The 11,989-nt window shown below is 49.9% G+C and overlaps 2 protein-coding genes across 4 annotated transcripts; both read right to left on the bottom strand.

Annotated features, from left to right (window-relative positions):
- Positions 1-1,259: 1,259 nt before the first annotated feature.
- Positions 1,260-10,849, bottom strand: LOC120951201 (probable pseudouridine-5'-phosphatase). Of its 3 annotated transcripts, none has more exons than XM_049606369.1 (5): positions 10,768-10,849; positions 5,103-5,204; positions 4,571-4,899; positions 2,433-2,651; positions 1,260-2,109 (listed from the first exon to the last, which is right to left on the bottom strand). In XM_049606369.1, the coding sequence occupies exons 3-5, from the start codon at positions 4,683-4,685 to the stop codon at positions 1,697-1,699; spliced, it is 747 nt and encodes a 248-aa protein (XP_049462326.1). In that variant the 5' UTR covers positions 4,686-4,899; positions 5,103-5,204; positions 10,768-10,849; the 3' UTR covers positions 1,260-1,696. The 3 variants fall into 3 exon arrangements, with proteins under 3 accessions (XP_049462326.1, XP_040225702.1, XP_040225701.2); XM_040369768.2 differs by lacking the exons at positions 2,433-2,651; positions 10,768-10,849 and adding exons at positions 2,846-3,064; positions 6,001-6,246; XM_040369767.2 differs by lacking the exon at positions 10,768-10,849 and adding an exon at positions 6,001-6,246.
- LOC120951200 (protein ABHD18) lies at positions 6,363-11,335 on the bottom strand. Its single transcript, XM_040369766.2, has 4 exons — positions 10,768-11,335; positions 8,842-9,109; positions 8,649-8,761; positions 6,363-8,560 (listed from the first exon to the last, which is right to left on the bottom strand). Exons 1-4 carry the CDS (start codon positions 10,857-10,859, stop codon positions 7,291-7,293), a joined length of 1,743 nt encoding a protein of 580 aa, XP_040225700.2. The 5' UTR covers positions 10,860-11,335; the 3' UTR covers positions 6,363-7,290.
- Between the last annotated feature and the right edge of the window lie 654 nt (positions 11,336-11,989).

Below are 11,989 nucleotides of genomic sequence, written 5' to 3'. Positions count from 1 at the left end.
TGGAATCCCGGTTAAACTGATAAGGCTAGTTAGAATGACTATGACCAACGTCACATGCCAGGTGAGGGTGGATGGAAAACTCTCAGGACCTTTTGCTACCACCAAGGGTCTGCGCCAGGTGGACGGGCTTGCCTGTCTCCTATTCAACTTGGCGCTAGAGAGGGCCATCCGCGACTCGAGGGTGGAGACTACGGGAACCATCTTCTATAAGTCAACCCAGATCCTGGCATACGCTGATGATATAGACATCATTGGTCTGCGGCTCTCCTATGTAGCAGAAGCCTACCAAGGGATTGAGCAGGCGGCAGAGAACCTCGGATTGCAGATAAACGAGGCAAAGACCAAACTGATGGTGGCAACATCAGCGGACCTACCAATAAATAATCCGAATCTACGTAGGCGTGATGTACAGATAGGTGAACGCACTTTTGAAGTCGTCCCAGAATTCACCTATCTGGGGTCAAAGGTCAGCAACGACAACAGTATGGAAGTTGAGTTGCGCGCAAGGATGCTGGCTGCCAACCGGTCATTCTACAGCCTGAAAAAGCAGTTCACCTCAAAGAACCTGTCGCGACGGACGAAGCTGGGACTATATAGTACCTATATAGTACCAGTACTCACATACGCCTCTGAGACATGGACACTGTCCAAATCTGACGAAGCCCTCTTAGCCGCGTTCGAGAGGAAGATGCTCAGAAGGATACTTGGCCCCGTATGTGTGGAAGGACAATGGAAGAGCCGATATAATGACGAGCTATACGAGATGTACGGCGACCTCACTGTCGTACAGCGTATTAAGCTCGCCAGGCTCCGGTGGGCTGGCCATGTTGTACGCATGGAAACGGACGACCCAGCCCGTAAAGTCTTTTTAGGCCGTCCACAAGGACAGAGGAGGCGTGGTAGGCCCAAATTGAGGTGGCAAGATGGCGTGGAGGCTGCCACCATTAAGGCCGGGATAACGGACTGACAGACGTAGGCGCAAGACTGTGAGCGGTTTCGGACACTTCTGAGGCAGGCCAAGGGTTGTAGCGCCGGATAAGTAAGTAAGTAAGTAAAGCTTTTTTAAGCTCCATTCACTATTGACTTAAATAGTGTTTTGATATGAATTTTTTTTTCAAACATTCACATTAAAAAACACGATCCCGCAGCACAGTGACGATGATCTTCGGAAAATGATGACGTTGATCACAATCACTATCTTCTCAAAGGTGATATTTCATTACGATGGTAAGACTGCAAAATAAAATTAGATAAAATACTGCCGTTTTCTTTACAATTACAACATTGTATTTTCTTCTTTTTTTTTCGCATTGACGGGCGCTCATTCAAGCGATTTCACATTCTAGCGATACACCTCGATCGCGCACCTAAAGAAAAAGCTTTCCGAGAAATAAAACTAAATACAAACTAACGTCCCTCCCACCCGGCAGTGGACCCCTTTTGCGGGTTGGACGCTTGTGCGTTCTACGCAAACGAAACGTGTGCGTGCGCGCGCTTCATCAAAATTTCGCTCCAACGTTGGTGATGTGTTTAGAACACTGCTCTGCTAAAATCGGACGTGTGCCGCACACACACACACACTACGTTGCGGCTTGCAGTTGTGGTAGTAGTAGTAGTGGTAGTAGTAGTTATAAGCTTTTTTCCGGGGAGTAATGGCCGGCTCCGGGGTAGTCGTCAAAAGCGTCCCACGCGTGGTTCACGACGTAAACGGCGGCAAACCGAACTGTTCCGGATGGAAGTCCTCGAGTGATTTCAGCACGACCGTCGCGTGCTTCCGCTGGTCCTCCTCGATGTGCGGATCTGGCACCATAACGGCCTGCATGCCGGCCGCAATCGCTGCCGTCACACCGTTCGGCGCATCCTCAAACACCAGGCACTGGTCGGGAGCGGGCCGGTCCGGGAAGCGGTCCGCGGCGACCAGAAAGATGTCGGGCGCCGGCTTACCCTCCTTCACGTCGGGATCGGACGAACCCATCACCTTGTGCCCGAACAGCTCGAACAGCTCGCGGTGGTTCTTTGTCTTCACCTCGACCGAATCCGCTCCCGAGCTGGTGGCCAGCGCGATCGGCACATTGTGTTGGTGCAGATGGCGCACCAGCCGCTCTGCACCTATTCCATCGCAGACAAAGGACGAGAAAAATGGGAAGCCTATTAGCAGCTGTATGTAACCAATGGACTTTAAAACACATGAACATGAGCATGAACGATCTACAAGCGAAGAAGAAAGACTCATGCAAAGCTTCACTTGTTACGTCGTGGTCGTGGTGATGGTAACAGAAGGGATATTGAAAGGAATTTTTACAGAAACTAACAAAGGAAAGATATGCAAGCAATCGGCCAACAACTGTTAGTAGCACACAACACGCACGACAGCACCGGACCAACCACAACAACAACAACAACATCAACACCGGGTGGCGTTCGAATCTGACCTTGCATTAGCGGCGCCCGGCCGAGGTGTAGCAACTGATCGCGACGGAATCGCGCCAGAAACTCATCCACCGAGCAGGGCAGCTTCAGATCGTTCACCAGTATCGAGCAGGTGCGCTGTTCCGTTGTGCCCATCACCTTCATGCGCGTCGGCCACGGGTACGGCGAGTTGTACGATTTCAACAAATCGCGCAAGATGTTTTCGTAGATCTTCTCCGTATCTGCGTGCCAATGCGCGAGATGTGGCGGTTGTGTGCCGTAGCAGCGTACCATGCGGGACAGTACAATGAAGCGGAAATAGGGAAGGACCAGTAACGGGACGGGAATAATAGAGAGAGAGAGAAAGAAAAAGAGAGAAAGAAAAGAAAACGCAAAAAACATAGTTAGGACCATCCTTTGGGGACGCGCACATTACCTGGCATTAGCTGACACTGTTCCATCACGCGATTGATCCGCTCGGTCGATATCTCCACGTACTCGGCCGGTGTCAGCGGTAGCTCTAGGGCGGCGACGATCGCTTCGGCCGCTTCGTCCCGCTGCAGCCCCATGATCGTTTGCTTGATCTCCCACGTGTACGTTTTGCCGTACGGTTCCGCGATCGATTGCGTTACCTGCGTGTAAAGATTTTCCGTGTCTGTCGGTTGTCCCCCGTCGTGATGCCGGCAGAAAACGGACACGCGCACAGAGTACGTGTGTGTGCAGAAATTGTTTACATTACAATGGGTTATAGATGTTTGTGTTTTTCATGTTTTTTTTTTCTTTTTTTGTCTCTTTGTAGGCCAAGGCAACAGACAAAGGCGCAATCATAATAGCGCGCTTCGTTCGTGCCTGCTTCTCTCACACGCGAACCAAGGGAAACCGTTGAAAACTTGCATGCATGAAATGTTTCAGCATTCGTTTGGGCTGAAGGAAATATTTCATTCCCACTAGCTTCACCATGTGTGTGGGTCTTTGCTTGCAAATTCAATTTTAAAGGGTTTAATTTAATTTTTAAAACAGCAAAAAAAGAATTCTACGTTGAGCTTGATAATGTAATGTAAGATAGCAGGAAGTGTTTGTTGTTGTTTAATAATAACAACACTTCAAACCATGGGTTTTGGACGGAATGGCACAGTAATAGCAAAGCAACGGTCGGAATTGACCATGACCATTGCGAAGTTTACCCATCAAAAGATAAAACAAATAAAACATGAATCTAAATAATTTGACCTTAATTTGCCGCCTTTGAGGTGCAACTGGATTGCATTCAAGTATTCCATTCAAATACAACCACACTCACGGACGATCTGACCATCTGTGTGACGTCGTGTCTAACTCAAGTGGTTCCCTACTATCGGTCCACCTCGAGCTCTTATCGCATATTGCCGGTCGTAATGAACAGTAACAGCATACGTAAGAAAAAGAAGCGCATAGTACGGGGTAAATCGGGAGCGTATTTAAATGATGAAATAAGAGCTAAAACCGCCCGTACACCGTTGCATGATGATGCGACCAAGGTGTTGCGAGACCGACCAACCCAGGACCTCCTTTCGGGGGTAATTATGGGAGGTAATTATCGCCTGTCTGGCTAATTAAGTACCGTCAACGAGTACACAGCCGTTCGCGCTAGCAATCAAGAAAATTGGATAGATCGCTCGTATCGCTTCCCAAGGATAAGCGACCTCCTCTTAACGGGGCTGTTGGTTCGATATTCAATCAATTTGTACTGCAGGTCGGGTCAGGAATCGCGTGAAAAACGCGAGACGAAAACATTGTTTCCAGTGCCGTAAGGTATTATTCAATGGTTGAAAACTTTCTAACGGCAATACAGGAAGAGCACAACACAACACACACTTCCTCCAGGGGGAAAAAACAACAACAACACACCATGCACCGGTTTCTTCCTTTTTTGCCTGTTCTGCACACATGCCAACTAGACTGCAAATCCATCGACTAAATAAACTTGACACTGAACCCCCGGTGCTCCTGCATATACTGCAGGACGAACGCAGCTGCTGCTGCAACACAACACAGCACACAACATGCACGCAGCGCCGAGCACAAGGCCGAGCAATCCGAGCAGGCCGGGACGAAACGGAGCGACCGAAACGAACACCGGCACCACACCCTCAGTCCCCACGCCGGGGCCAGCCACACTTACCAAGCAACAGCCCGTCCATGTCGAAGATACAGTGAGTCACCTTGCGGAACGACGACATTTTGCTTCCGGCCGTACCGAGCACCGAACCACTACTACTACCGAATAACCGGCTCATCGTGGCAGCGGTCGTGCTTTATACCGCGCGTGTGTTTTCTGTCCGCTGCTGTCCGCTCTCAGTGTGTTCCGTTCCGTGCCTTTCCACGGTTCGAACGGTTGCACTGCTCCGGCCACCGGTATGGATTCGTCCTCCGCGAAACAGATGTTTTTGCCGTTGTTCTAAACAACGCTCGCCGGGGGCAGGGGATGGGGTAAAAAGAGAGAGAGAGAGCCTGTGCAATACACAAAAGTAACCAGCGAGCGAGCGTTAGTACATTGGCGAGTGGTACGGTGCGTAACCGGAAGAAATCACGCTGATTCTCTCTTTCTCTCCCTCATAACCAGGTTCGCGGGAGCGAGAAAGAGAGAGAGTGAGAAAACGAGAGATGTTTCGCTCGGTTCCAGCCGTTTGTTGTGTTTGCAGTTTTCTACTCACTCTCGCGATCACGATCTAGGATGCGCTGATTTACGCTGCGTTTCACTGTATCCTTCGGAGGGAAAATTGCACTTCCTGTTGCGTCTGCTGCTGCTGCTGCTGCTGTAAGAGAGAGGTAATGAAAACATAAAAATAAATAAAATGAATATCTTGCCACTTGCAGAAATCGGACGGAGAAGCAGGGGGAGGGGAGGGGGGATTTATCATACGACCACCGCTCCTTGTTTCACCGAACCGCGCCAGACAAGCACAACAAAGCGCCTCCCAGACGGACCAATGTATCATTTTCCGAAAGAAACCATCCCTGCTTTTCAAACTACTGCTTCAGATTGAGGTCATGGTCACGGGGACGGGCGGACAGGGGAAATCGGGTTTGATAGATTTTTTTTTACTTTCAGATCAAACAGACATAAAGAAACCCTAGAGCAAGTAATCTGTTTTGCGCCGAGATGGATTCTACAACATCCCGCAAGCAATTAATGCACGTTCACCCCGTTATTCCTCCTTCTTCCCCTAAGGGGCTAGGTGAGCATCCATAACACCGGCACAGATTGTGCCTGTTGAATGGGGCCCGCCGTTTCCGGGCGAAAGATAACACACAATCAACGCACACAAACGACCCGCTAAAAATTCATCATCCACCAAAAACCAAATCAAAAAGCAGCAACCTTCCTCCGCCCGCAATTTGAGGTGTGTTTGTTTTTTCTTCTTCTCGGTTCTTATGTAACTGTGCGGGGTGTTGTGCGTGGCCGCAAGGGAATACTGCCCCGATGATTGCTTTGTTTCCCCATTACCCTACTCGCTTGCAGCTGGGTCGTTATCATTCGCCAAGAGCGTGCGAGAAACACACACACACCGTCCGTCCGTACCTCGTAAGGCAATAGAACTCGTTGTTTACCTGTGCCGTCCGGATGGAATGGTCACACTGCACGCTCGTCGTATCAAGGGCGTCGTACTACACGCACTACACCAACACTGCACAAGCAAATTGCAGCAAGAAAAGGTGTCCTCGTATCAGGCGAACGAAACAACCTCCCGAAGCATAACAATGTGCAGAACACGGTGGTGAACGCCCGAAACAATCGCAACAATGCCGCGCGGCCAACTGCAGTGTTTTGTTTTGTGCGTGTCAAAAACCACGTTGCCTGCTTTGACGTTTGCAGAACTTTTTTTTTCAAATCGACAGTTGACTGAATGAGCGTTTGGTTGGAAAATAATTTTATCCTGTGATATTGCGCAATAGTTTCGCACTTAACGCACTTATGTTGTATACATTTTGTAGCAAGTTTATTACAAAGCAATAATTAGTTGGTAACATAGAAACACTATCACTATTTGAATCAGCAGAAGATTGCAGTGGCAAAGAAACAGTTCACTAACGAAACTTGCGTATGTCTTTGAGGAGTCGGAGATGAATTTTAACGAATTGGAACTCACCTCAAAGTGGTATATTACCAATTAAAAATACCAGTGTGTTGAAAATACCAGCACATGAAGAACGTTTGAATGAGTTTAAATAAGTAGAGTGAGAGAAATCATCAATTATTCACTGTACAACTCGATGGCAAAACGAATTATCTCACTTGGCAACTAACATTTTCCTCACTTTCGAAACTGTCGATTCACATTCGCATTCCTTAACTAGCTAAAACAATAATCAGAATATAACAGCTCTCTCTATCTCTCTCGTGCTCTCTCGCTACCATTCGCTTGCGCAATTATTATCACAACCTTGCAAACGTTCAAAACCGTTCAAAAAACACCCATCTTTGTAGCATTGCACCGTAAAACAGCATTTGTACGGTATTTCATCGTTCTGTTCTTCGTTCTGCGGCTCATTTTCCCGCTTTCTTTTGTACGTTTTCGCCCTGCACCCCTTGAAAACTGGGGTGCCGGATCGACTGAAGCGTTGGTGGCCCGAGCAAACGAACCATATAATACAGCAGATCGTTTGTTCCAGAGTTCCACAACGTCCGCCGCTTCAAGGTTCGCTGCTGCTCTCCCCCCGGAGCTGAGGGTGAACGCGGCACACCCTGACTGTTTTGTTTCCCGGCGTACCGGTTAATGTCTCCCCCCGTTTCCGCGATGATTGCGGAGGCTTTCGCAGGAGCTGTGGCTGAAGGCAGCAGCATTTCCTCTGTGTATCTTTGGTTTTTGTCCCACCCCATGGCTAGCTAGCGCTGGTCGCCTATTTCGGTGGCCCTTCCGGCACATCACCCTCAACCGTGGTGGATGGGCTGTTGCCCGGCCGCGCACCGTTCACCTGTTTGCGCAACTGTTCCCCCTCCGGGACCCACTTTTTCTTCGCCCGCTCAAACGCCTCGATAATGCACGAGCGGAACAGCTTCTGGTGCAGCACGTACGCGCTGACGTGGCCCGCGTCCAGGTATCGAATTTCGGCGCCGGGCCAAATGTCCTCCAGGCTGGTGCAGCCATCGCGCGGAATGTACGCATCGTCCTTCGCGCAGACGGCAATGATGAGCGAGGTGTCGTACGGTACGGAGAAGTTCTTCAGATGCGTACATTCGTCCATCATGCCGCGCATGAACTGTAGCGCTTCCCGTTCCCACCACCGCTGCTTGGTCGTGTCGATCGGGATGCGTTTCTCTTCCGCCGCGGCACCGTCCGCCGTCGAGGACGAGCCCCAGCTGATGTATTCCATGATTTTCGTACCCACGGACTTGGAGGCGGCAGGAGCAATGGCGGGCACCACCGTCGGTGTAACGGCTTTCCCTTCCGCCTTCACCTCCAGTAGCACCGTCTTGGAGCCGCTCGGGGAGGTAGCAGCACCACCACCTTCCGCCTGCAGCTCCTCGTTGTGACGCTTGAGCGCCAGGTGGATCTTCACATTCAGCTCGTCGATCTCTTCCTGCGTCAGCTCGCAGCGCACGTTCGAAAGCAGCTTGTTGAGCAGCGGCTCGGACAGGTTGAGCGCGTTCGACCGGTTGATGTGGATGAGATTTTTCTTCTGCTCGTGCTCGGGCGTAGTTTCGCGGATCACGGTCAGGTTGACGTCCGTGGACGGATCGCCGCACACGAGATCGCTCGTTTCGTCAATGTCCTGCCGCAGCTCCTCTACCGACTGGTTGAAGTTCTGTATGAAATGCTTGCCGGCCACAAATGCGTCATCCACCACGGTCACCATCTTCGAGAGCCGCTCGCGGAAGTTACCGTCGGCGAAGTACTGCGTCTCCAGCACGTCCCAGCTGATGGAATGGCTCATGACGCCCTCGGTAAACACGGACGAGGCCGTCGACCAGGACAGGCACGGTACGAGCACGAGCGGTTTCGGCCAGTTCGTGGCCGCCAGCGAGGCCATATGGCCGCCCATCGACAGCCCGGTAATGCCGAGCGGGCCGTACCCGTTGCGTTCGCACCAGTTCAGCAGGACGAGCGATTCCAGCACCAGGCAACCGCCCATGACGAAAATGTCCGACACATTTTGCAGGCTGGATGCACTGTTGGATGGAGGAAAAGGAGGTATAGGAAACGTTAATGAAAAGCGATTTTCTCTAGTGAAACACATTCACCGGCCCCCGGTCTTACCGTTGCTCTTTCGGTTTGCGCAAACCGTAGAAAGGATTTTCTAAGATAATTGCACCCAAATTCGCTTCCTTCAGCAGCGGTTTGGCAATCAGATTTCGTCGCTTCCAGTAGTACTGAAAATGGTAGAGGCACTGTGTAAGTTGCTACAGCCCACACCACCCTACACTCCCCCAACCCACCAAAAGCAACTTACATGATCCCCGGTGCCGGCCAGATGGATGCAAATTGGCTTGTACCGCTCATCGTTCCACTTCAGCGGCAGCAGTATCTGGAAGTGAGCGTTCTGTGCCACGTCCGGCACCAGCCCGGGCATGTAGATTTCCAGCGGCGATATGAACTTGCCCTCCAGTATTTTGCAGTCCGAGTGGATCTCCTCCTTCGTAATCTCCACCGGGTAGTCACGTGGCACCAGCTGCGAGCAGGCGGCCCGGTTCGAGATGATCTTTCGGAAGGCAAACAACCTAAAGTGGGGGGGGGGGGGGGGAGAGACGGAGATGGTCAGGCCATTGATCTGATGTAACGATGGGGCGGCAGGAAGTGATTGAACGATTATTTTTAAAAGCCATTTCACCCCCGTATGCCATTCGTCAGCGCTTTGACGGTTGACGTCCTAAGGCACTTTCCCCCTTTAGGCCACCCACCACCCTTTTGGGGGCTAGTTAAAAATAATGCACTTAGCAAAATGCTTCATGTGTTGTTGTGTGCCAGTGATATCATGGCAGCTTCCGTATGATCACAGCGGGTTTTCAGTCCACAGTACACGGTGGATGGAAGTCAACAACAACAACAGCCAAAAATGGCAATTCTACAACACGACATTAACATTTGGTGGTTGTGGAAGGTCATGGGAAGCGATCGGCTGCGTATTTAACGCGTGACGGGTTTTGTGTACGTGCGTCCGAGCAGGCGTTGCTTTGCACGCTGGAGAACTACGACGCACCAATGACTGCTAGATGAGTTTTCATGGCGACTATTTATTCAACCCAGTTTTAATTTAATGGCTCTTCTTTTTAACATTAAATACTAACGGCAAGTTCTTCATTCGAAAGAATCCATTAATTAGCAAAAAGCGACGCATGATCCGGTGACAGGGTCGCCAGTCATCATCAGCCACCCACCATCATCATCATGCAGCAACCGGCATTTTATTATCAGCAGTATTACGTTTGCGCAGCTGATAAGCCAGAATAGACCGTTTTAGCTACATTTTGCTTTCAGTTTTTGCTTCCTTGCCAAAACCCATTTCCAACAGGCCATGTAAACAATCTCTCGCCTACAGCAGCTGGCAGCACTGCTCTCGCTATGCATGTGTTGGTGGTACGGTAACGCAACACGTTTGCCACCGTGTGTTGTTGGTATGGTGTACCGCTGATGCTGGTGTATTGGTAGCGAGTGAAATTTCTTGTTTTTGTTTTGATATCGGTGTGCGAGATCGTACGATGTTTATCCTTCTTCTTCTTCCTTCCTGTGCATCTCCAGCTCGCGACATGCGTCGGACGTGCGTAGCAGGAAATTGCGTCTTTGCGAAGCGCAAACATCACCCCCCACGCAAAGGGACACACCTCCCCACGTTATCGTGGTCGTGTGTCAGCGACCAACTCGAACGAAAGTAAAGCAACGCACACACACACGTCCACAAGGTGTACTTTTTCGCACGCACGTAAGCACGCTTCCCGTTGTTGCTGGGGATGTTGACGACAATCAATCCAGAAGCTTCTGTACGCGCGGAGTACAACACCACCACGCCAACGCAACCGCCAGCGCCTTCTGTGTCTCCTCGCAAAGCACAATTAATACACCGCGGGTCAGTTCGGAGGGAGTTGTGTTTGTGTTTTTTACCACTAAAAATAGCACACACATATCGGTGGGCCACCACCACATCAGGCCCGAAAAAAAGAGGAAGAAAAAAACATGGACGCAAATGCGTCGCCTGATTGGGGAGTACGTGTGATAGTGGTTGCCAACTATTGGGTGGCGTTTTTTTTTTTGAGGTGGCCAAACGCGCTAACACCTATATCATCACCAAGAGCCGGATAGCGAAACAAAATTATGTAATTTGACGCGGCGGGGAGCACTATTTTCGGCCGGGACGCTCATTCAACTTCGCCACGACCCATACCTTTCGAGATTTTCCGGCTTGCCCCATCCTTTGCAGAAGAACTTGGTCAGCAGCAACGAGCGATAGAGCCCGTCCAGGCGCGATGGAGGCATGTTGGGTGTCGTGATATGATGTCAAACAACAAAGAGGAACTGCACAGCAACACAAACAGCACAACCGTCGCTGAGCGAAGAGATTCGTCTGGAAGGAATGGCACACTTTTGTTTTTATCGGTTTTGTCACACCACTTTTTCAACAGCAGGCCACTCTTCTTTGTTTCACTTTTCCACTTTTCCACTGACTGTCTGCTCAAGCGCTATTGTTGTTGTTTTCACTTTTCTTCTCCTAGCTTCTGTGTGTTGCAAAAACAACTAAAACACGGCTCAAAGATTGCAAGAAATCACACCACAGCCTTTCATTCACTGGTTTGCAACTACTGGCCTTGTCTGCCGTCGGGTTTGTAGGTAGCGCAATCGTCTGTTGGAGCGTTCGACTCGTCACGACCGAGCGGCCGACCGTGCACACACCACCGGTGCTTTGTACTTTATTCGAGCAATTGACCCTCCATCACGTAGGCAGCGAGCACTTAAATAATTTCGAATAAACAATCGCACACACATGCAGACGCGCGCGCGCTCTCTCGTATATAGCCGTTCGTTGCTGGTGTGTGTGTCAGCGCTGTTACGACTGTTCGTATGTGTGTGTGTGTTGGTGCGGGAAGGGCTGTCAAAGTGGGCTGTTGACGCTTGTTTTGAAACCCGGACATTTGGCCGGAATATTAGAAAACAAAATGCAAATGCCGATGCGGCAGAACATGTTTTTCTATTACATTGTTGGTGGAGATGCATTGTCTGAGTAAATACTTTTTTCTTTCATTGGAAACAACAGAATGATTAGCTCGAAGCTTCACCATTGCTTCGAAACTAATCTCTTGTTATCTTTAGTTTAAACTTGTCTTGGAGAAAAATTGCAAATAGTCACCTACTGATAGTATTAATCCTGTGTACATGGTCGGCTTTTATCACTTGCTAGTTCTTTGTCCTTGAAAAACAACAACACCTTCCCCCCTGGCATTGAGACATTGGACTATTTAGATAATAAATAGCACAATTGAAATCACGCCATCCGAAATCAAAAAATGTGTCCCCTGAACGATCGTTTTAGCGCGAAACTAACACACAGACACAGGTTTCTATTGTGCTTTGCGCGGAATGCGGTGTGGCGCGCTAATGTGCAAAAAAAT

The sequence above is a fragment of the Anopheles coluzzii genome, chromosome 2 (genome assembly GCF_943734685.1).
Source record: "Anopheles coluzzii chromosome 2, AcolN3, whole genome shotgun sequence".
NCBI classification, from domain to species: domain Eukaryota; kingdom Metazoa; phylum Arthropoda; class Insecta; order Diptera; family Culicidae; genus Anopheles; species Anopheles coluzzii.
This window is presented reverse-complemented; position numbering and strand designations above follow the sequence as displayed.

Excerpts from the sequence above, each read along its gene's own strand:
- LOC120951201 (XM_049606369.1), bottom strand. The coding sequence starts at position 4,685 with ATGAGCCGGTTATTCGGTAGTAGTAGTGGTTCGGTGCTCGGTACGGCC. Across the intron at positions 2,652-4,570 it reads CATGGACGGGCTGTTGCTTG|ATACGGAGAAGATCTACGAA; the intron begins GTAAGTGTGGCT and ends ATTGGCACGCAG. Across the intron at positions 2,110-2,432 it reads CCGGGCGCCGCTAATGCAAG|GTGCAGAGCGGCTGGTGCGC; the intron begins GTCAGATTCGAA and ends GCGATGGAATAG.
- LOC120951200 (XM_040369766.2), bottom strand. The coding sequence starts at position 10,859 with ATGCCTCCATCGCGCCTGGACGGGCTCTATCGCTCGTTGCTGCTGACC. Across the intron at positions 9,110-10,767 it reads AAGCCGGAAAATCTCGAAAG|GTTGTTTGCCTTCCGAAAGA; the intron begins GTATGGGTCGTG and ends CCCCCACTTTAG. Across the intron at positions 8,762-8,841 it reads TGGCCGGCACCGGGGATCAT|TACTACTGGAAGCGACGAAA; the intron begins GTAAGTTGCTTT and ends TACCATTTTCAG.